Source organism: Vulpes lagopus, chromosome 5 (genome assembly GCF_018345385.1).
Source record: "Vulpes lagopus strain Blue_001 chromosome 5, ASM1834538v1, whole genome shotgun sequence".
Lineage (NCBI taxonomy): Eukaryota > Metazoa > Chordata > Mammalia > Carnivora > Canidae > Vulpes > Vulpes lagopus.
Genome location: NC_054828.1, coordinates 78471737 through 78497180, shown reverse-complemented (window position 1 = coordinate 78497180; position 25444 = coordinate 78471737). Strand labels below are relative to the sequence as shown.

The 25444-nt window shown below is 39.8% G+C and overlaps 1 protein-coding gene across 1 annotated transcript in view; it reads right to left on the bottom strand.

The window, feature by feature from the left end:
- Positions 1-25444, bottom strand: part of SPAG17 (sperm associated antigen 17) — a 221169-nt gene that overhangs the window by 74465 nt on the left and 121260 nt on the right. Inside the window, exons 20-22 of the mRNA XM_041754035.1 lie at positions 25029-25126; positions 7581-7820; positions 6240-6351 (exon numbers count right to left, since the gene is read on the bottom strand). Coding sequence (XP_041609969.1) covers positions 6240-6351; positions 7581-7820; positions 25029-25126 — 450 coding nt within the window. The remainder of the gene's footprint in view (positions 1-6239; positions 6352-7580; positions 7821-25028; positions 25127-25444) is intronic.

Here is a 25444-nt window from a genome sequence, read left to right as displayed (position 1 = left end):
ATCCATTCATCTTTCGATGGACACCGAGGCTCCTTCCACAGTTTGGCTATTGTGGACATTGCTGCTAGAAACATCGGGGTGCAGGTGTCCCGGCGTTTCATTGCATCTGAGTCTTTGGGGTAAATCCCCAACAGTGCAATTGCTGGGTCGTAGGGCAGGTCTATTTTTAACTCTTTGAGGAACCTCCACACAGTTTTCCAGAGTGGCTGCACCAGCTCACATTCCCACCAACAGTGCAAGAGGGTTCCCTTTTCTCCGCATCCTCTCCAACATTTATTGTTTCCTGTCTTGTTAATTTTCCCCATTCTCACTGGTGTGAGGTGGTATCTCATTGTGGTTTTGATTTGTATTTCCCTGATGGCAAGTGATGCGGAGCATTTTCTCATGTGCACGTTGGCCATGTCTATGTCTTCCTCTGTGAGATTTCTGTTCATGTCTTTTGCCCATTTCATGATTGGATTGTTTGTTTCTTTGGTGTTGAGTTTAATAAGTTCTTTATAGATTTTGGAAACTAGCCCTTTATCTGATACGTCATTTGCAAATATCTTCTCCCATTCTGTAGGTTGTCTTTTAGTTTCGTTGACTGTATCCTTTGCTGTGCAAAAGCTTCTTATCTTGATGAAGATATCTTGTTCATTTTTGCTTTTGTTTCTTTTGCCTTCATGGATGTATCTTGCAAGAAGTTCCGTGGCTGAGTTCAAAAAGGGCGTTGCCTGTGTTCTCCTCTAGAATTTTGATGGACTCTTGTCTCACATTTAGATCTCTCATCCATTTTGAGTTTATCTTTGTGTATGGTGAAAGAGAGTGGTCTAGTTTCATTCTTCTGCATGTGGATGTCCAATTTTCCCAGCACCATTTATTGAAGAGACTGTCTTTCTTCCAATGGAGAGTCTTTCTCCTTTATCGAATATTAGTTGACCATAAAGTTCAGGGTCCACTTCTGGGTTCTCTATTCTGTTCCATTGATCTATGTGTCTGTTTTTGTGCCAGTACCACACTGTCTTGATGACCACAGCTTTGTAGTAGAACCTGAAATCTGGCATTGTGATGCCCCCAGATATGGTTTTCTTTTTTAAAATTCCCCTGGCTATTCGGGGTCTTTTCTGATTCCACACAAATCTTAAAATAATTTGTTCTAACTCTCTGAAGAAAGTCCATGGTATTTTGATAGGGATTGCATTAAACGTGTAAATTGCCCTGGGTAACATTGACATTTTCACAATATTAATTCTGCCAATCCATGAGCATGGAATATTTTTCCATCTCTTTGAGTCTTCCTCAATTTCTTTCAGAAGTGTTCTATAGTTCAGGGTATAGATCCTTTACCTCTTTGGTTAGGTTGATTCCTAGGTATCTTATGCTTTTGGGTGCAATTGTAAATGGGATTGACTCCTTAATTTCTCTTTCTTCAGTCTCATTGTTAGTGTATAGAAATGCCACTGATTTCTGGGCATTGATTTTGTATCCTGCCACACTACCAAATTGCTGTATGAGTTCTAGCAATCTTCGGGTGGAGGCTTTTGGGTTTTCTATGTAGAGTATCATGTCATCGGCGAAGAGGGAGAGTTTGACTTCTTCTTTGCCAATTTGAATGCCTTTAATATCTTTTTGTTGTCTGACTGCTGAGGCTAGGACTTCCAATACTATGTTGAATAGCAGTGGTGAGAGTGGACATCCCTGTCTTGTTCCTGATCTTAGGGGAAAGGCTCCCAGTGCTTCCCCATTGAGAATGATATTTACTGTGGGCTTTTCGTAGATGGCTTTTAAGATGTCAAGGAAAATTCCCTCTATCCCAACACTCTGAAGAGTTTTGATCAGGAATGGATGCTGTATTTTGTCAAATGCTTTCTCTGCGTCTAACGAGAGGGTCATATGGTTCTTGGTTTTTCTCTTACTGATATGATGAATCACATTGATGGTTTTACGAGTGTTGAACCAGCCTGTGTCCCGGGGATAAATCCTACTTGGTCATGGTGAATAATTTTCTTAATGTGTTGTTGGATCCTATTGGCTAGTATCTTGTTGAGAATTTTGCATCCATGTTCATCAGGGATATTGGTCTGTAATTCTCCTTTTTGGTGGGGTGTTTGTCTGGTTTTGGAATTAAGGTGATTCTGGCCTCATAGAACGAATTTGGAAGTACTCCATCTCTTTCTATCTTTCCAAACAGCTTTAGTAGAATAGGTATGATTTCTTCTTTAAACGTTTGATAGAATTCCCCTGGGAAGCCATCTGGCCCTGGACTCTTGTGTCTTGGGAGGTTTTTGATGACTGCTTCAATTTCCTCCCTGGTTATTGGCCTGTTCAGGTTTTCTATTTCTTCCTGTTCCAGTTTTGGTAGTTTGTGGCTTTCCAGGAATGCGTCCATTTCTTCTAGATTGCCTAATTTATTGGCATAGAGCTGTTCATAATATGCTTTTAAAATCATTTGTATTTCCTTGGTGTTGGTAGTGATCTCTCCTTTCTCATTCATGATTTTATTAATTTGAGTCTTCTCTCTCTTCTTTTAATAAGGTTGGCTAATGGTTTATCTATCTTATTAATTCTTTCAAAGAACCAACTCCTGGTTCTGTTGATCTGTTCCACAGTTCTTCTGGTCTCGATTTCGTTGAGTTCTGCTCGAATTTTAATTAACTCTCTTCTTCTGCTGGGTGTAGGGTCCATTTGCTGTTTTTTCTCTAGCTCCTTTATGTGTAAGGTTAGCTTTTGTATTTGAGTTCTTTCCAGTTTTTGAATGGATGCTTGTATTGCGATGTATTTCCCCCTCAGGACTGCTTTTGCTGCATCTCAAAGATTTTGAACAGTTGTATCTTCATTCTCATTAGTTTACATGAATCTTTTTAATTCTTCCTTAATTTCCTGGTTGACCCTTTCATCTTTTAGCAGGATGGTCCTTAACCTCCACGTGTTTGAGGTCCTTCCAAACTTCTTGTTGTGATTTAGTTCTAATTTCAAGGCATTATGGTCTGAGAATATGCAGTGGACGATCCCAATCTTTTGATATTGGTTTAGACCCGATTTGTGACCCAGTATGTGGTCTATTCTGGAGAAAGTTCCATGTGCAATTAAGAAGAATGTGTATTTAGTTGAGTTTGGATGTAAAGTTCTGTAGATATCTGTGAAATCCATCTGGCCCAGTGTATCATTTAAAGCTCTCGTTTCCTTGGAAATGTTGTGCTTAGAAGACCTATCGAGGGTAGAAAGAGCTAGATTGAAGTCACCAAGTATAAGTGTATTATTATCTAAGTATTTCTTCAGTTTGGTTACTAATTGGTTTAAATATTTGGCAGCTCCCACTTTTGGGGCATATATATTGAGGATTGTTAAGTCCTCTTGTTGGATAGATCCTTTAAGTATGATATAGTGTCCCTCTTCATCTCTCACTGTAGTCTTCGGGGTAGATTTTAGTTTATCTGATATAAGGATGGCTACCCCTGCTTTCTTTTGAGGACCATTTGAATGGTAAATGGTCCTCCAACCTTTTATTTTCAGGCTGTAGGTGTCCTCCTGTCTAAAATGAGTCTCTTGTAGACAGCAAATAGATGGGTCCTGCTTTTTTATCCAGTCTGAAACCCTGCGCCTTTTGATCGAGTCATTAAGCCCGTTCACGTTCAGAGTTACTATTGACAGATATGAGTTTAGTGTCATCATGATATCTATTCAGTCCTTGTTTTTGTGGATTGTTCCATTGAACTTCTTCTTAAAGGGGAATTTTAAGAGTCCCCCTTAAAATTTCTTGCAGAGCTGGTTTGGAGGTTACATATTCTTTCAGTTCCTGCCTGTCTTGGAAGCTCTTTATCTCTCCTTCCATTTTGAATGAGAGCCTTGCTGGATAAAGTATTCTTGGTTGCATGTTTTTCTCATTTAGGACCCTGAATATACCTTGCCAGCCCTTTCTGGCCTGCCAGGTCTCTGTGGAGAGGTCTGCTGTTACCCTAATATTCCTCCCCATAAAAGTCAGGGATTTCTTGTCTCTTGCTGCTTTAAGGATCTTCTCTTTATCTTTGGAATTTGCAAGCTTCACTATTAAATGTCGGGGTGTTGAACGGTTTTTATTGATTTTAGGGGGGATCTCTCTATTTCCTGGATCTGAATGCCTGTTTCCCTTCCCAGATTCGGAAAGTTTTCAGCTAGGATTTGTTCAAATACATATTCTGGCCCTCTGTCCCTTTCGGCGCCCTCGGGAACCCCAATTAAACGCAGGTTTTTCTTCCTCAGGCTGTCATTTATTTCCCTTAATCTTTCTTCATGGTCTTTTAATTGTCTGTCTCTTTTTTCCTCAGTTTCCCTCTTTGCCATCAACTTGTCTTCTATGTCACTCACTTGTTCTTCCACCTCGTTAACCCTCATCGTTAGGACTTCTAGTTTGGATTGCATCTCATTCAATTGATTTTTAATTTCTGCCTGACTGGATCTAAATTCTGCAGTCATGAAGTCTCTTGAGTCCTTTATGCTTTTTTCTAGAGCCACCAGTAGCTGTATAATAGTGCTTCTGAATTGGCTTTCTGACATTAAATTGTAATCCAAATTTTGTAACTCTGTGGGAGAGAGGACTGTTTCTGATTCTTTCTTTTGAGGTGAGGTTTTCCTTCTAGTCATTTTGCTCAGTGCAGAGTGGCCAAATACAAGTTGTATTGGGAAAAGGAGAAAGAGAGAGAGAAGGAAAGAAAAGAGAAAAAGAAAAAAGAAAAAGAAGAAAAAAAGGAAAAAGAAGAAAAAGAGAAAGAAAAAGAAAGGTGAAAAGAAAGGGGTGGGGAAGCAATCAGAAATCAAAAACAAAAACAAAAAACAAAAAACCACGGGGGAGTATCTTCCGATTCTGTATACTTTAAGTCCCTTGACTTCCCCTGGAACTTGTCCATCTAGCTGGTCTTCTGGGGGGAGGGGCCTGCTGTGCTGATTTTCAGGTGTTAGCACTTGGGGGAGCTGCTCTGCCCCCTGCCTGGTGCAGGGCTCAGTGGGGGTTGTTTACCTGCGAGGCCCCAGGAGGAACAACCACAGTGGCGGGAGCAGCTCTGGAACCCTGGAGTCAGCTCCCGCAGTAACTCCGGGGCTCTCCGTCTGCAGGGCCTGGAGGCTCCGGGGTGGGGCCGCTGATCTGCTCAGTTCCAGGCAGGAGCGTCCTTGCGGTCCTGGGCCCTCCCGGCCTCTGCCTGTCCCGGGGGAGGCCGGATCCTGGGCTGTGTCCCGGCGCCCTGTGCTCCGGGGCCTGCGCTGTTGGATTCGCGCTCCCGGCGGTGCAGCCCCCTCCGCGGAGCCGCCGCCCGAGCCCCTCCGAGCTGCTCCGGGTCCCGCCGTGCGCGCTGCAGCCCTTAGGGAGCTCGGCGCACTCTCCCGGGGCGCAGGTGCCTGTTAGTGTCCCAGGGAGCCCGAGGGCATCCCCGCCCTCCTGGGTCCTGCTCTAACTCCCTGCCGGCCCCTTTCCACCCGGGAAGGTTGGTGCAGCTCCTGCTTCTCCCGGACAGGGCTCTCCTGTCCTGGGGACACTCGCCCCGGCCTCAGCCCGGCTCCTCGCGGGGCCCCTACCCCTCGGATGCCTTTTGTTTCTTTATTTCTTTTTCCCGTCTTCCTACCTTGATAGAAGCGCGAACTCTTCTCACTGCACCCCCACCTGAGAGATCTTTAAAGCACAGTGGAAAGAGCAGCTCTGCAAGATGTCCCTGATAGGTCCCTAGAGCCCAGATCTGCTTGTTGGGAAGAATTATGCATTTCCTTTAGAGATTCTTTCCAGACTGGGTCCTCCTCAGTGCATCCATTAGACTCCTCTCCCACTCAAAGACTTCTGAATCCAGAGGCAACTTCTCTGTAGCTGAAATAACCAGACCTCAACAGCAGACCCCTATGCTCTGTGCTCTAGAGCCCCAACCAGAAATTTGCTCTAAACTCACAGTATGTGCTTGGTTTCTGAGTAACACTATGTGTTGTAATTAATATTACTAGTTAACTATTTTCTCATTGTAGTGACTATTTTGTTTCCCAATTCTATAGAAATATTTTAAGATTTTTAAAACGGGAATGTTCATAACAGTGTGTCCCAGCTAACCTCTCAGCTGGCCTGTGCCCTGCAGTCAATTGTAACAGAAGAATGTGAGGTCTGAAAATGCTAAAAATGGCACATAATGAACCATAGTGGGCACATTACCATTCTCCCTTATCACCCCCAAGGGTACAAGGCCCCAAGATGATCTGAAATGGGTTAGTATCTTCCAAGCTGTTGACCAGCTGGTTTCAAAATGTACCTTTTTCAAATGCTGTCTTCTCAACTTCAATCTGCCCTCCATCTGAAGGATACAGATAATAATTTGTTCCTGAGATTTGGATGGGTATATCTCCCATATTGTATCCACGAAACTAGAAGGGAAAACATCATGTTTTTGTTTTGTTTTGTTTTTAATAAATTTATTTTTATTGGTGTTCAATTTGCCAACATATAGAATAACACCCAGTGCTCATCCCGTCAAGTGCCCACCTCAGTGCCTGTCACCCAGTCACCCCTACCCCCCGCCCACCTCCCCTTCCACCACCCCTAGTTCATTTCCCAGAGTTAGGAGTCTCTCATGTTCTGTCTCCCTCCCTGATATTTCCCACTCATTTTTTCTCCTTTCCCCTTTATACCCTTTCACTATTTTTTATATTCCCCAAATGTTTTGAATGTGGAACTGCAATTGACAAAAATAAATTCACCAATGTGAGCCAATTAAAGTTGCTATAAGCTTAATTTCTGCCAAATGAATGTCTGTCACTTTGTAGACTCAGAGTACATTGTCCATATTATCTTTAGCATCTTCTGTGATGTTACAAGGGCAAAATTAAAGGAGGTCCATGATTTTAAAATCTGTTCACCCTTACAGCTAGTGCAAATCAAATCACTGTATTATTGAAAAACAGTGGGAGAAAACATCAATATCTCTTTCATTGGCTGTTAATTTTCTGTTTAAAGTGAACTGATATATTGAGAATATTGACACTTTATACCTTTTTTCTTGACACTTAATATTGTAAAGATTTTTTTTAAGTGTTGCAAATAGAGCTCCAAGTAATTGTGATGCATGCTAACACTCAAGAATGAACTTAGCATAGCAGCTACAATGGACATAGGCTGTTACATTTCTGTCCATCTCTTTCCCATTAGGTTCTCCTCATAAGACTGCTTGAGGGACAGGCCAGCAAAGGGATGGTTTTACCAAATCACACAAGAAAAATACATGGGTGCCTACTCTGCAAGACCTGTCATCTGAGACAAATAGAGTCAAACTTTGTGTTCACTTTGACCTTTCACAGTTGCTTATTTACATTAACCTAAATGAATGCTTTTGTGTCAAATCTCCACTTTCTGGCCCTCAGTAACCTAGTTTCATTGCACTCAAGAAAAACTGGCCTGAGGGTATTACTATCTTGGTGACTGGCTACAAAGAAGGTCCTAGGTATTGGAGGGTGGAGTATGGGTGTGAATCATCTATGCTAGAAGAAATTCCAAGGCCTTCTGACATGTCAGTGAAGATTGGGAACCTTGTGTTTCTGCAGAAGCTTGTTTTTCCCAAAACAACTAGTAAGGAAGCTTTTTAGAACACAGATTTTACCGGATAAACAATCTCAGGTTCTGGTTCCAGGAGGGGTTCCTCTGTTACTTCTGGAATCCTCATTTGTTCTTCTTTAGATTTCTCCTTGAAAAATGATTTTTTCTTCAAAGCCCTACTGTCTTCTTTCTCTACTTTTTCCTTTCCTTTCTTTTTACTAGCTTCCTTACTTTTCTTTTCTGCTTTTTTTTCTTCCCGTAAGCGCTCTTCTTCTGCTAATCGATCTTGTTCTTCTTTCCATGCCTGTAAAAACATTAAAAAAAAAAAATTAACAGGATTTTGAAACAAATTAGATTCCTTTCAGGTTCATCTTGGAGAATATTTCACATGCTTTCTGAAAGTAGTATCTTTGACAATTTAAGATACCGAGCTAGAAACCTTGGAGTTACCTTTGATTCTCTTCTCTCACCCAACTTCTGTGTACCACACCCTGTCAAAAAGCTCTTCAGAGATTTCTTTACTCAGCTTCCTCTTTCACCTTCTGTTGTAATTTTCCTTAATCCAGGTCTCATCTTTATCTGAACTATTACATTAGCCTCTTAGCTGGTCTCTCTTAGTTGCTTCCTATTCTTTTCTACATGAGTCCAATCCCCAATTTAGGTCCTGAACATGGTTAATCAGCAATATGGTGGATCAGATGTTCAAAGAAACATTCCTGGCAAAAAATATTTCAAAAATGATAAGTAAAATTGTAATGCATAGCAAAGCTGGCAACAAATTAAAAGATATGAGAAAGCACTAATCCAGTAAGAAACATGAGCCCTGAGGACAGAAGTTTCCGAGGGCTATCTGCCCATTCTTGACAGCCTAGAACTGGAGTTTTAATGGGTTGCAGGGACTAGAGCAATAACCTGAGAGATATCAGATCAGAGACCTCTGAATAGAGCAGGTATTTTTTAAAATGACACCTTTGTTGGGTTAACTAAAAAAATATCTTTCCTTATAGAGGAAGACCATGAATGCTAGCTTGCTTCCTTAGCACTGTGTTAAAGGTGAGGAGGGGTAGGGGGAGTCTCCCCTGAGAACACAAGCCTATATTAACATATATTTGCGGCCAAAAAATACATCACCTTAAAAATGTATTCTAAAAACATCATGGGTGGATATAAGTTCACAAATGAAAATCACAAGACATGAGGAAGTAAGCCAAAAGCAAGAATCTGAAGAGGACACATACTATGAAGACATCTCTGCAAAGACTGGAGATATTGGAATTATCAAATAGAGGATATAAAATAAGTATTTTAATCTGCTTAATCTTTAATTTGCCCAAAGAGAAAGAAGTATCCAAAGTATAAATAGGAAACAAGAAAGTATCAAAAAATAAGAAGGTGAAAAAAAAAGAAGGTGAATAGGGGAAGGGAGGGAAAAATAAAGATGAAATCTGAGAGGGAGACAAACCATAAGAGACTCTTAACTATAGGAAACAAACTGAGGGTTGCTGGAGGGGAGGTGGGTGGAAGGATGGGGTAATTGGGTGATGGGCATCAAGGAGAGCACTTGAAGTAATGAGCACTGGGTGTTATATGCATATGATGAATCACTAAATTCTACCTCTGAAACTAATAATGCAATATGCTAATTAATTGAATTTAAAGAAAACAAACAAATAAGAAGATGAATTTGAAAGCTCTCTTGGAAATGGAATAAAACTTCAGAAAAGGCAGCATTTTTTTAAAAAGATTTTATTTATTTATTTGACACACAGAGAGAAAGAACACAAGCAAGGGGAACAGCAGGCAGAGGGAGAGGGAGAAGCAGGCTCCCCACTGAGCAGGGAGCCCTGGGATCATGACCTGAGCCAAAGGCAGGTGCTTAACCAACTGAGCCACCCAGGTGCCCCAGAAAAGGCAGTATTTGAATAGATAATTGCCAAGCCATTTCCAGAGTTGATGAAAGACATGGATCCTAACATCTGGAAAGGTCAATGAGTTAAAAGCAAGAAGTAACAGTGATGTGCTTATTTCAAAATAACTTAGTCAAAGAAAGACAAATACTATATGATTTCACTCATATGTGGAATTTAAGAAAGAAAACTGATGAACATAGGGGAAGGAAAGGAAAAATAAAATAAAAAATAAGATGAAATGAGAGAGGGAGGCAAACCATAAGAGACTCTTAACTACAGAGGACAAACTGAGGGCTGCTGGAGGGGAGGTGGATGGAAGGATGGGGTAAATGGGTGATGAGCATTAAGGAGGGCATTTGAAAGTAATGAGCATTGGGTGTTGTATGCAACTGATGAACACTGAATTCTACCTCTGAAACTATAATACAGTATATGTTAATTAAATTGAATTTAAATTAAAAAAAAAACAAAAACGGTGGAGTGCTAGACCTAGCTCATGTTGACTTGAAAGAATTTATTGTTAAATTTTCTAGAATTTTATCAGCTGATTGTTAACCACAACCATTATTTGAAATTAAATTATATAAATGCACAAATAAAATATTAAAAACAAAGATATCAAATACTCAAAATTTAGCATCTTCTTTTTTTGTTTTAAAGATTTTATTTATTTATTCATGAGAGGCACAGAGAGAGGTGGAAACATGGGCAGAGAGAGAAACAGGCTCCCCACTAGAAGCCCCAAGCAGGACTTGATCCCAGGACCCTGGGATCATGTCCTGAGCCAAAGGCAGATGCTCAACCACTGAGCCACCCAGGTGCCCCATAACTTAGCATCTTCTTAATTATTTTGTTACATTTCCCTATTATCTATGCTCTTGAGATTATTTATATCAACTATATATATATCATAGAAATACAATATAGTGGTGTGCTACTATATATTGCTTCTCATTCTGTATTCAGTGATGTCATATTGAGAGCCTAAATACAACCTTGATGATAGTATTTACACTACGCTTATCAGCAAATGCTACAAATCAGGGACCAACGAACAGTTGGTTATCTAAACTTATGAAAGTGACAGAGAAAATGTTAATAATGCAGATGAAATTTAAAAGTGTCATGTTTGGAGCTGTTACATTATAATTAGTACAAAAAATTGAGGAAATATTCTAGTATTTAAAAATGATCTGATTCAGCAAAGAAGTTGCTCATGTTGCTGGTGAATGAGACCTATTCCCTTGTCCATTTTTGTCATACTTGTTCATGTCAATGAAAACATCAATCAACATTCATATTGGAACGGCAGTTGTTTGTTGATTATAATCATAGGTTGGCTAAGGATACAAGGGCTTACTAAAAATCAGTGAAAGCATTTTATGAGGATCAACTGGCTAAATGGAATTTGCAACAAAAAGTTGTATATGTTTTATTGTTTGTAAGTTGGGTGCTCTACCTACAACATTATCTGTAAAATTAAGAATAAACTTATATAGATAGATGATAATTTTTTTTCCTAGAGAGCTATTCCTAAACATTTGCTAGCACACCACTTTGTGTTTTCAAAGCAGCTGGAGAGAAAAGGTAAACTGTCAATAAAGAAGTGACAAATTAGGTCAACAACTTATTAATAACTACCATGTCAATTAGGAATGGGATCAATACCTTGAGAGAACTAAGAAGATATATAAAAAAAAAATCAACTGATTATTTTATAAATGAAAACTATGTTTAGTGAATAAGGGTAAAATAAAGCCATTTCTTGGTTAAGTAAAAACTGAGGTTTAATAACAACAAACCCTTACTAACAAGAAGTTTTAAAGGAAACACTCTCAAAATACAAAATGTGAGAAGAAACGCATGACAAAACAAATAATGTGAGGCTAAAGCTAAATAACATTGACTATGTAAAGCCCTGACAATAATAATGTTTAATTTGTTGGAACAAGAAAAAACAAGATAAAACTTAGAAGTTGGGAGAGGAGAAGCAGATTTTAAATAATATTAATAACTCTTTGTATTATTCTAGAAGAAAGAAATTTTATTAAGTTTAGACTTCATTAAATTATGTGTACAAATTGAAGTTCTAGAACAACCACTAATAGAAATAGAATGTATACATTCTAAACTTCTCCTGTCAAGAGCCAGATAGTTAATATTTTAGACTTTTTGGGTCAAGAAGCAAAATCAAGGACATTATGTAGGTACTTATGTAGCAAGTGAAGAAAGTAAATTCTGCATATATTTTATTGACAAATCACTGAGCATAATTTCTGTTGTAATATAAGTCTACTAATAAAAAAAAGAATTTTTTTTTTTTTTTTTTTTTTTTTTTTGTGGAAGGATAAGATTCCACTTAATTAGGGTTAAAATTTGTGTTCCCATCACTAACTGACTGGAAATGAGAAGACAAAATAAATTCAATATAAAATTAAGCAAGAAATGAGGAAAAAAGGATCATAGAAAAGGCAGGAAAATAGAAACTACATCAGCTGAAGAAATATGTACAAACTACATCAACTGAAGAAATTCCAAATATATAATTAATCAGAATAGATATAAATGGATTCAACTTTCCTGCTAAAAGAAAGATCATCAGATATGATCTCTTAAAAAATCGAGTTTATAGTCCCTGTTTACAAGAGACATACTTAAGATATAAACACACAGACAGGTGAAAATAAAGAGATATAATTTGCCAGTCAAATGCTATCTGAAAGAAAGCTCCTATCCCTTTGTTTTTCTTTATTAATTTAAGAATCAGATTTCAAAGGTTCATGACAACTCTATGGGGATTTTGATAAGAGTAGTGTTGAGTTTATATTTCATTTCCTAAATTGAATGTTTTCATCCATGACCATGGTATATTTTCTCACTTATTTAAGTGTTAAATGGCCTCAATAATATGCTGTAATTTTCTCCATAAAGATTTTGCTTGTCTCTTTTTTTTTTTGGCACCTTACAGTTTGTGTTGCTTTTGTGAATGGTACTTCTTTTCTTTTTTTTTTTAATTTATTTTTTATTGGTGTTCAATTTGCCAACATATAGGATAAGACCCAGTGCTCATCCCATCAAGTGCCTCCCTCAGTGCCCATCACCCAGTCACCCCCACCCCCTGCCCACCTCCCTTTCTACTATCCCTTGTTCATTTCCCAGAATTAGGAGTCTCTCATGTTCTGTCTCCCTTTCTGATATTTCCCACTCATTTTTCTCCTTTTCCCTTTATTCCCTTTCACTATTTTTTATATTCCCCTAATGAATGAGATCATATAATGTTTGTCCTTCTCTGATTGACTTATTTCACTCGGCATAATACCCTCTAGTTCCATCCACGTTGAAGCAAATGGTGGGTATTTGTCATTTCTAATGGCTGAGTAATATTCCATTGTATACATAGACCACATCTTCTTTATCCATTCATCTGTTGATGGACACTGAGGCTCCTTCCACAGTGTGGCTATTGTGGACATTGCTGCTAGAAACATCAGGGTGCAGGTGTCCCAGTGTTTCACTGCATCTGTATCTTTGGGGTAAATCCCCAGCAGTGCAATTGCTGGGTCGTAGGGCAGATCTATTTTTAACTCTTTGAGGAAACTCCACACAGTTTTCAAGAGTGGCTGCACCAGTTCACATTCCCACCAACAGTGCAAGAGGGTTCCCCTTTCTTCACATCCTCTCCAACATTTGTGGTTTCCTGCCTTGTTAATTTTCCCCATTCTCACTGGTGTGAGGTGGTATCTCATTGTGGTTTTGATTTGTATTTCTCTGATGGCAAGCGATGCGGAGCATTTTCTCGTGTGCTTGTGGCCATGTCTATGTCTTCCTCTGTGAGATTTCTGTTCATGTCTTTTGCCTATTTCATGATTGGATTGTTTGTTTCTTTGCTGTTGAGTTTAATAAGTTCTTTATAGATCTTGGATACTAGTCCTTTCTCTGATACGTCATTTGCAAACATCTTCTCCCATTCTGTAGGTTGTCTTTTAGTTTTGTTGACTGTTTCTTTTACTGTGCAAAAGCTTCTTATCTTGATATGAAGTCCCAATAGCTCATTTTTGCTTTTGTTTCTCTTGCAAGAAAGGGGGCGCTGGGATGCAAGGCTGGTTCAACACTCGTAAAACAATCAATGTGATTCATCATATCAGCAAGAGAAAAAACAAGAACCATATGATCTTCTCAATAGATGCAGAGAAAGCATTTGACAAAATACAGCATCCATTCCTGATCAAAACTCTTCAGAGTGTACGGATAGAGGGAACATTCCTCAGCATCTTAAAAGGCATCTACGAAAAGCCCACAGCAAATATCATTCTCAATGGGGAAACACTGGGAGCCGTTCCCCTAAGATCAGGAGCACAACAGGGATGTCCACTCTCACCACTACTATTCACCATAGTACTAGAAGTCCTAGCCTCAGCAATCAGACAACAAAAGAAATAAAAGGCATTCAAATTGGCAAAGAAGAAGTCAAACTCTCCCTCTTCACAGATGACATGATACTGTATACAGAAAACCCAGAAGACTCCACCCGAAGATTGCTAGAACTCATACAGCAATTCGGCAGTGTGGCAGGATACAAAATCAATGCCTAGAAGTCAGTGGCATTTCTATACACTAACAATGAGACTGAAGAAAGAGAAATTTAGGAGTCAATCCCATTTACAATTGCACCCAAAAGCATAAGATACCTAGGAATCAACCTAACCAAAGAGGTAAGGGATCTATACCCTAAAAACTACAGAACACTTCTGAAAGCAATTGAGGAAGACTCAAAGAGATGGAAAAATATTCCATCATGGAATATTTTGGATTGGAATCCATGGAATGCTCATGGATTGGAAGAATATTGTGAATGTCAATGCTACCCAGGGCAATTTACACATTTAATGCAATCCCTATGAAAATACCGTGGACTTTCTTCAGAGAGTTGGAACAAATCACCTTAAGATTTGTGCGGAATCAGAAAAGACCCGAATAGCCAGGGGAATATTTAAAAAGAAAACCATAGCTGGGGGCATCACAATGCCAGATTTCAGGTTGTACTACAAAGCTGTGGTCATCAAGACAGTGTGGTACTGGCACAAAAACAGACAATGGAACAGAATAGAGAATCCAGAAGTGGACCCTTAACTTTATGGTCAACTAATATTTGACAAAGGAGAGAAGACTATCCACTGGAAAAAAGGCAGTCTCTTCAATAAATGGTGCTGGGAAAATTGGACAGCCACATGCAGAAGAATGAAACTAGACCCTTCTCTTTCACCATACACAAAGATAAACTCAAAATGGATGAAAGATCTAAATGTGAGGCAAGATTCCATCAAAATCCTAGAGGAGAACACAGGCAACACCCTTTTTGAACTTGGCCACAGTAACTTCTTGCAAGATACATCCATGAAGGGAAGAGAATCAAAAGCAAAAATGAACTATTGGGACTTCATCAAGATAAGAATCTTCTGCACAGCAAAAGAAACAGTCAACAAAACTAACAGACAACCTATGGAATGGGAGAAGATATTTGCAAATGACCTATCAGATAAAGGACTAGTATCCAAGATCTATAAAGAACTTACTAAACTCAACAGCAAAGAAACAAACAATCCAATCATGAAATGGGCAAAAGACATGAACAGAAATCTCACAGAGGTACTTCTTTTCTATTACATTTTGTAATTAGTTATTGCTGTTGAATAGGAACTCCAATGACTTTTTTTCCGTGTTAATCTTGTATACAGCAACCCTGCCGAACTTCCTTAATTTATTTTATTATTATTATTATTTTTTTTTTATTTTTTTTTTTTATTTTTTTTTTCTTAATTTATTTTAAAAACCAAACTAATCTTAATACTGATGCTTGTTAATAGCAACACAAAAGTCTATAGACTAATTTCATTTATCATGGACACAGAAATTCTAGATAAAATACTATCAGATCAAACCCAGTTATTTATTAAAATAACATACAATGAAAAAATGCTATAATTCTTATTCTATGATGTACATAAGATGGCTCTAGGAGCTTATTGAAAATCAAAATTTCTAGATTCTACTCACAAAACTACAATTAAGATGGAATGAAAAGGGATCCCTGGGTGGCTCAGGGGTTTAGCGCCTGCCTTCAGCCCAGGGTGTGATCCTGGAGTCCCAGGATCCATTCCCACATCAGGTTCCCTGCATGGAGCCTGCTTCTCCCTATGCCTGTGTCTCTGCCTCTCTCTCTCTCTGTGTGTCTCTCATGAATAAATAAATAAAATCTTAAAAAAAAAGATGGCATGAAGACATACGTATTTTAAGTCTCTCCCCAGAGACTATAATATATAATATATAATAAATATATATTATAATATATGCCATTATGTGGGATGAGGACTAGACTTTAGGAAATATTGAAGAGGAGTTTGATTTAGAAATGCAAAGGTTTTTCATATTATTAAATAAATCTCCATAATTCAATATTATCAATAAAATAAAGGAGAAAAACCAAATAATTTTTTAAAAATTAATAAAATTGGGATCCCTGGGTGGCGCAGCGGTTTGGCGCCTGTCTTTGGCCCAGGGCGCGATCCTGGAGACCCGGGATCGAATCCCACATCAGGCTCCCGGGGCATGGAGCCTGCTTCTCCCTCTGCCTGTGTCTCTGCCTCTCTCTCTTTCTCTCTGTATGACTATCATAAATAAATAAAATAAAAAATAAAAAAAAAATTAAAAAAAAATATTAAAAAAAAAATTAAAAAAAAATTAAAAAAAATTAATAAAATTAAGCAGCAACTAATAATAAACTTAACGATTTGCCATGTAATATTTTTACCATCAAGACCCAGAAGCCTGGAGGCTCACCAAGATTAGGCCACATTGTTTTGAGGTTTATTGCATAGTAATGGAGTGTGGAAGTCAGCTCTTGCCTACTCCATATTTAAGCTTACAACAAAGTTGTAATTAAGATAGTATGGTGCTTGCAAAGGAATAATTAAATAGGCCACTGAAATAGAATACAGCATTCAAAAATGGACCCCCCAAAAATGAATGGATGAAGAGGGTTAAGAGGTACAAATTTCCAGTAATAAAATAAATAAGTCACAAAAATAAGAAATAAAAATAAATAAGTACCTAATATGTTATATAGTCAACATTCCAATTTAGTTGCATATGTAGGGGAGTGATTAATGTTACATTTAATTAAGTGGTACTAATAAAGTAATAGTCCATGCATGCAAAGAAAAAACTCCTTTAATTACAATATAAAAAATGAATTTCAGATAGATTTGATATCTGAATATAAAAAGTTTATCTATGAAAATATTCTAAGAGAGTACAAGAAAATTAACATATAATCAAGGTGAAATTAATCTGATAGAAGACCTGAAACCATATAAAGAATGACAGAATTTTTTTTTTTTAAGATTTTATTTATGTATTCAGGAGAGACACAGAGAGAGGCAGAGACACAGGCAGAGGGAGAAGCAGGCTCCCTGATGTGGGACTTGCGATCCTGAAGATCACCGTCTTGAGCCAAAGTCAGATGCTCAACCACTGAGCCACCCCGTGCCCTCAAGAATGATAGATTAAAAAATTTTTTTTTGGAGAAGCTATAACATACATACCAAACAGCATAAATCCTAATTGAATAGAAGAATGAATTACCACCAATTAAAAACTCCCGTAACCACCACCAAGTCAAGAAGCCCTTCTTAAATTTCTTCCTAATCACTTCCCACCTCTACTGCCTCAAGGCAGCCATTATGCTAATCTGCAATACTTCAGCTTCGTTTTGCATGCTTTTAAGCTTTATGTAAATGAAGTCATACATAATGAATATATTCTTTGCACTCTCTCTTGTGTTCAACATGTTTGTGAGATTAATCCATATTTCTGTGTGTAGCTCTAGTAATTCATTCCCAGAGCTGTACAGTTTTTCCTATGACTGAACCATTCTAGGCATTCCACTGTTGAATATATTTTTTTAAGATATTTATTTATTTATTTATTTAATTAATTTATTTATTCATTCATGAGAGACAGAGAGAGACAGAGACATAGGCAGAGGAAGAAGCAGGCTCCCTGCGGGGAGCCGGATGTGGGACTCGATCCCAGGACTTGGAATCACAACCTGAGCCAAAGGCAGATGCTCAGCCACTGGACCACCCGGGTGCCCTCCACTGCTGAATATTTGAATTGTCTCTAGTTTAGGAGAATTAAAGATAATGCTGCAAGAACAACTTTGTCCATGTGTCTTGATGCACACATGCATACATTTCTACTAAGTATATATCTAGGAGTGGACTTGTTAGGTTAAAAAGAAATTGTATGCTTGATTTTTGTAGATATGTCCAGTTTTCCAGAGTGGAAGTGCCTACTTAATTTCAACCAGCAGTACATAAGAATTCACTTTTCTTCATATCCTTGCCAAAATGTGGTATTGTGCCTTTTAAATTTTGGCCAAAAATGACTGATTTGACTACATAAAAGTAAAATATTTCTGTATAAATAGAAACACAAATGACACTTATTAATAAGAAAACTTTAATACTTTACACATATCCAAATTATGGACTAATAATATTGCTATGAAAATAAGTTAGATCTCAGATATAATATGGTAGTGATAGTTATGATATGGTGCTACGCAAAAAAGCTATGTGGCATACCAGTCTAAATCAAAACCAAACAAGTGAAGACCCTCTTTGTATTTGTGTACGCATGCATTTATGAGTATAGAGCATGCTAAATTGTTAATATTTCTTATTTTCAGGGGATTGGGAGAGCCAAAGTAATTTTGATTTATGATAAACCATAATTAATTTTGTAATTAAAAATTCCAATTAAAAATTGGAAACAAAAACCAAACACCTGCAGTAGAAACAGTATACTGGAGGGAGGGGCAAGATGGCGGAGGAGTAGGGTCTCCAGGTCACCTGTCCTCAGCAAATTACCTAGAAAACCATCCAATCATCCTGAAAACCTACGAATTCGGCCTGAGATTTAAAGAGAGACCAGCTGGAACGCCACAGTGAGAAGAGTTCGCGCTTCTATCAAGGTAGGAAGACGGGGAAAAAGAAATAAAGGAACAAAAGGCCTCCGGGGGGGAGGGGCCCCGAGGAGCCGGGCTGAGGCCGGGGCGAGTGTCCCCAGGACAGGAGAGCCCCGTCCCGGAGGAGCAGGAGCTGCACCGACCTTCCCCGCGGAAAGGGGCTCCCCGGGAATTGGAGCAGGATCCCCAGAAAGGCGGGGACGCCCTCGGGCTCCCTGGGACAGTAACAGAGGAACTGCGCCCCGGGAGATGCGCCGAGCTCCCTAAGGGCTGCAGCGCTCGGCGGGACCCGGAGCAGCTCGGAGGGGCTCGGGCGGCGGCTCCGCGGAGGGGGCTGCGGGGCTCCGGGAACAGCTCAGCGGCGGCGGCTTGGGCGGAGGAAGAAGCTCCGCGCGGAGGGGGCTGCGCGGCTCCGGGAACAGCTCGGAGGGGCTCGGGCGGCGGCTCCGCGGAGGGGGCTGCGCGGCTCCGGGAACAGCTCAGCGGCGGCGGCTCGCGCAGAGGAAGAAGCTCCGCGCGGAGGGGGCTGCGCGGCTCCGGGAACAGCTCGGAGAGGCTCGGGCAGCGGCTCCGCGGAGGGGGCTGCACCGCCGGGAGCGCGAATCCAACAGCGCAGGCCCCGGAGCACAGGGCGCCGGAACACAGCCCAGGATCCGGCCTCCCCCGGGACAGGCAGAGGCCGGGAGGGCCCAGGACAGCGAGGACGCTCCTGCCTGGAACTGAGCAGATCAGCGGCCCCGCCCCGGAGCCCCCAGGCCCTGCAGAAGGAGAGCCCCGGAGCTACTGCGGGGGCTGGATCCAGGGTCCCAGAGCTGCCCCCGCCACTGTGGCTTCCTCCCGGGGCCTCACGGGGTCAACAACCCCCACCGAGCCCTGCACCAGGCAGGGGCAGAGCAGCTCCCCCAAGTGCCAACACCTGAGAATCAGCACAGCAGGCCCCTCCCCCAGAAGACCAGCGAGACGGACCAGTTCCAAGGGAAGTCAAGGGACTTAAACTACACAGAATCGGAAGATACTCCCCCGTGGTTTTTTTTGTTTTTTGTTTTTTTGTTTTTTTTTTGTTTTGTTTTGCGCTTTTTTTTTTCTCTCTTTCTTCTTGATTTCTGATTGCTTCCCCCACCCCCCCTTTTTTCTTTTTTCTCCTTTCTTTCTTTTTCTTTCTTTTTCTTCTCTTTTTCCCCTATTTTTTTCTTCTTTCTCTTTTTTCTTTTTCTCTTTTCTTTCCTTCTCTCTCTTTTTCTCCTTTTCCCAATACAACTTGTTTTTGGCCACTCTGCACTGAGCAAAATGACTAGAAGGAAAACCCCTCAAAAAAAAGAATCAGAAACAGCCCACTCTCCCACAGAGTTACAAAATATGGATTACAATTCAATGTCAGAAAGCCAATTCAGAAGCACTATTTTACAGCTACTGGTGGCTCTAGAAAAAACCATAAAGGACTCAAGAGACTTCATGACTGCAGAATTTAGATCTAATCAGGCAGAAATTAAAAATCAATTAAATGAGATGCAATCCAAGCTAGAAGTCCTAACGACGAGGCTTGACGAGGTGGAAGAACGAGTGAGTGACATAGAAGACAAGTTGATGGCAAAGAGGGAAACTGAGGAAAAAAGAGACAGGCAATTAAAAGACCATGAGGATAGATTAAGGGAAATAAATGATAGCCTGAGGAAGAAAAACCTACGTTTAATTGGGGTTCCCGAGGGCGCGGAAAGGGACAGAGGGCCAGAATATGTATTTGAACAAATCCTAGCTGAAAACTTTCCGAATCTGGGAAGGGAAACAGGCATTCAGATCCAGGAAATAGAGAGATCCCCCCCTAAAATCAACAAAAACCGTTCAACACCTCGACATTTAATAGTGAAGCTTGCAAATTCCAAAGATAAGGAGAAGATCCTTAAAGCAGCAAGAGAAAAAAAGTCCCTGACTTTTATGGGGAGGAATATTAGGGTAACAGCAGACCTCTCCACAGAGACCTGGCAGGCCAGAAAGGGCTGGCAGGATATATTCAGGGTCCTAAATGAAAAGAACATGCAACCAAGAATACTTTACCCCGCAAGGCTTTCATTCAAAATAGAAGGAGAGATAAAGAGCTTCCAAGACAGGCAGGAACTGAAAGAATATGTAACCTCCAAACCAGCTCTGCAAGAAATTTTAAGGGGGACTCTTAAAATTCCCCTTTAAGAAGAAGTTCAGTGGAACAATCCACAAAAACAAGGACTGAATAGATATGATGACACTAAACTCATATCTATCAATAGTAACTCTGAATGTGAACGGGCTTAATGACCCCATCAAAAGGCGCAGGGTTTCAGACTGGATAAAAAAGCAGGACCCATCTATTTGCTGTCTACAAGAGACTCATTTTAGACAGAAGGACACTTACAACCTGAAAATAAAAGGTTGGAGAACCATTTACCATTCAAATGGTCCTCAAAAGAAAGCAGGGGTTGCCATCCTTATATCAGATAAATTAAAATTTACCCCGAAGACTATAGTGAGAGATGAAGAGGGACACTATCTCATACTCAAAGGATCTATCCAACAAGAGGACTTAACACTCCTCAATATATATGCCCCGAATGTGGGAGCTGCCAAATATTTAAACCAATTAATAACCAAACTCAAGAAATACCTTGATAATAATACACTTATACTTGGTGACTTCAATCTAGCTCTTTCTACCCTGGATAGGTCTTCTAAGCATAATATCTCCAAAGAAACGAGAGCTTTAAATGATACACTGGACCAGATGGATTTCACAGATATCTACAGAACTTTACATCCAAACTCAACTGAATACACATTCTTCTCAAGTGCACATGGAACTTTCTCCAGAATAGACCACATACTGGGTCACAAATCGGGTCTGAACCGATACCAAAAGATCGGGATAGTCCCCTGTATATTCTCAGACCATAATGCCTTGAAATTAGAACTTAATCACAACAAGAAATATGGAAGGACCACAAACACGTGGAGGTTAAGGACCATCCTGCTAAAAGATGAAAAGGTCAACCAGGAAATTAAGGAAGAATTAAAAAGATTCATGGAAACTAATGAAAATGAAGATACAACCGTTCAAAATCTTTGGGATGCAGCAAAAGCAGTCCTGAGGGGGAAATACATCGCAATACAAGCATACATTCAAAAACTGGAAAGATCTCAAATTCAAAAGCTCACCTTACACATAAAGGAACTAGAGAAAAAGCAACAAATAGACCCCACCCCCAGCAGAAGAAGAGAGTTAATTAAAATTCGAGCAGAACTCAATGATATCGAGACCAAAAGAACTGTGGAACAGATCAACAGAACCAGGAGTTGGTTCTTTGAAAGAATTAATAAGATAGATAAACCATTAGCCAACCTTATTAAAAAGAAGAGAGAGAAGACTCAAATTAATAAAATCATGAATGAGAAAGGGGACATCACTACCAACACCAAGGAAATACAAACGATTTTAAAAACATATTATGAACAGCTGTACGCCAATAAATTAGGAAATCTAGAAGAAATGGACGCATTCCTGGAAAGCCACAAACTACCAAAACTGGAGCAGGAAGAAATAGAAAACCTGAACAGGCCAATAACCAGGGAGGAAATTGAAGCAGTCATCAAAAACCTCCCAAGACACAAGAGTCCAGGGCCAGATGGCTTCCCAGGGGAATTCTATCAAACGTTTAAAGAAGAAATCATACCTATTCTACTAAAGCTGTTTGGAAAGATAGAAAGAGATGGAGTACTTCCAAATTCGTTCTATGAGGCCAGCATCACCTTAATTCCGAAACCAGACAAAGACCCCACCAAAAAGGAGAATTACAGACCAATATCCCTGATGAACATGGATGCAAAAATTCTCAACAAGATATTAGCCAATAGGATCCAACAACACATTAAGAAAATTATTCACCATGACCAAGTAGGATTTATCCCTGGGACACAAGGCTGGTTCAACACTCGTAAAACCATCAATGTGATTCATCATATCAGCAAGAGAAAAACCAAGAACCATATGATACTCTCATTAGATGCAGAGAAAGCATTTGACAAAATACAGCATCCATTCCTGATCAAAACCCTTCAGAGTGTTGGGATAGAGGGAACTTTCCTCGACATCTTAAAAGCCATCTACGAAAAGCCCACAGCAAATATCATTCTCAATGGGGAAGCACTGGGAGCCTTTCCCCTAAGATCAGGAACAAGACAGGGATGTCCACTCTCACCACTGCTGTTCAACATAGTTCTGGAAGTCCTCGCCTCAGCAATCAGACAACAAAAAGACATTAAAGGCATTCAAATTGGCAAAGAAGAAGTCAAACTCTCCCTCTTCGCCGATGACATGATACTCTACATAGAAAACCCAAAAGCCTCCACTCCCAGATTGCTAGAACTCATACAGCAATTTGGTAGCGTGGCAGGATACAAAATCAATGCCCAGAAATCAATGGCATTTCTATACACTAACAATGAGACTGAAGAAAGAGAAATTAAGGAGTCAATCCCATTTACAATTGCACCCAAAAGCATAAGATACCTAGGAATAAACCTAACCAAAGAGGTAAAAGATCTATACCCTAAAAACTATAGAACACTTCTGAAAGAAATTGAGGAAGACACAAAGAGATGGAAAAATATTCCATGCTCATGGATTGGCAGAATTAATATTGTAAAAATGTCAATGTTACCCAGGGCAATTTATACGTTTAATGCAATCCCTATCAAAATACCATGGACTTTCTTCAGAGAGTTAGAACAAATTATTTTAAGATTTGTGTGGAATCAGAAAAGACCCCGAATAGCCAGGGGAATTTTAAAAAAGAAAACCTTAGCTGGGGGCATCACAATGCCAGATTTCAGGTTGTATTACAAAGCTGTGGTCATCAAGACAGTGTGGTACTGGCACAAAAACAGACACATAGATCAATGGAACAGAATAGAGAACCCAGAAGTGGACCCTGAAATGTACGGCCATCTAATATTCGATAAAGGAGGAAAGACTATCCATTGGAAGAAAGACAGTCTCTTCAATAAATGGTGCTGGGAAAATTGGACATCCACATGCAGAAGAATGAAACTGGACCACTCTCTTTCACCATACACAAAGATAAACTCAAAATGGATGAGAGATCTAAATGTGAGACAAGATTCCATCAAAATCCTAGAGGAGAACACAGGCAACACCCTTTTTGAACTTGGCCACAGTAACTTCTTGCAAGATACATCCACGAAGGCAAAAGAAACAAAAGCAAAAATGAACTATTGGGACTTCATCAAGATAAGAAGCTTTTGCACAGCAAAGGATACAGTCAACAAAACTAAAAGACAACCTACAGAATGGGAGAAGATATTTGCAAATGACATATCAGATAAAGGGCTAGTTTCCAAAATCTATAAAGAACTTATTAAACTCAACACCAAAGAAACAAACAATCCAATCATGAAATGGGCAAAAGACATGAACAGAAATCTCACAGAGGAAGACATGGACATGGCCAACATGCACATGAGAAAATGCTCTGCATCACTTGCCATCAGGGAAATACAAATCAAAACCACAATGAGATACCACCTCACACCAGTGAGAATGGGGAACATTAACAAGGCAGGAAACAACAAATGTTGGAGAGGATGCGGAGAAAAGGGAACCCTCTTACACTGTTGGTGGGAATGTGAACTGGTGCAGCCACTCTGGAAAACTGTGTGGAGGTTCCTCAAAGAGTTAAAAATAGACCTGCCCTACGACCCAGCAATTGCACTGTTGGGGATTTACCCCAAAGATTCAGATGCAATGAAACGTCGGGACACCTGCACCCCGATGTTTCTATCAGCAATGGCCACAATAGCCAAACTGTGGAAGGAGCCTCGGTGTCCATCGAAAGATGAATGGATAAAGAAGATGTGGTTTATGTATACAATGGAATATTACTCAGCAATTAGAAACGACAAATACCCACCATTTGCTTCAACGTGGATGGAACTGGAGGGTATTATGCTGAGTGAAATAAGTCAATCGGAGAAGGACAAACAGTGTATGTTCTCATTCATTTGGGGAATATGAATAATAGTGAAAGGGAATATAAAGGAAGGGAAAAGAAATGTTGGGAAATATCAGGAAGGGAGACAGAACATAAAGACTCCTAACTCGGGGAAACGAACTAGGGGTGGTGGAAGGGGAGGAGGAGGGCGGGTGTTGGAGGGGAATGGGTGACGGGCACTGAGGTGGTCACTTGACGGGATGAGCACTGGGTGTTTTTCTGTATGTTGGTAAATTAAACACCAATAAAAGTTAATTAAAAAAAAAAAAAAAAAAAAAAAAAAAAAAAGAAACAGTATACTGATTATAAACAAGGCACTGCCTTGGATTTTGGTTATATAAAAATGAATCACACAGGCCCTTAAAGGTTTATCATCTGAAGGAGGAGATAGCTCGGTGGAGAGACTGCCCTTTCATTGCAGGTTCAATTATTTCTGAAAGTTTAGCAAAGATCACTTCTGTTACACTACACAAGCTCTCTATCACACAATAAATCTGAATGTGTAATTACTCAGTGTCCTTTGTCTTTCCTTGCATTACCTTGAGAGAGCCTTCTAAAATGAAAGCAATCTTCTCTTTCTCTTTTTCTTTTTCTTTTTCTTGATCTGCTATCTCTGTTTTGCTCATTCCTTTGTTACCTATAACCAGAGAAAATGAAACTTCTTAGTAACTCTCTACAACAAAGTTTCATAGTAGGACCAAAGGTCTGGATTAAAGGGGACTTTAAAGGCTACCAAGTCCAACTCTCCATTCTTTCACCCCTCACTCTTTTTGGTTGTCTCCAGAGTGGTTGTCTGACATGGAAGTGAGCTCCTCCAGAGATGAGGAAGGCACTGTCATGGGGGGAGGTAATGCATTCCATTCTCATGCTGCCTCGAACTTGAACTTGAAACTTGTATTGCAGTTGCCTCTCTCTCCCTGGAGCTTTAACCTAATTAATCCTAGTTTAAACCCTT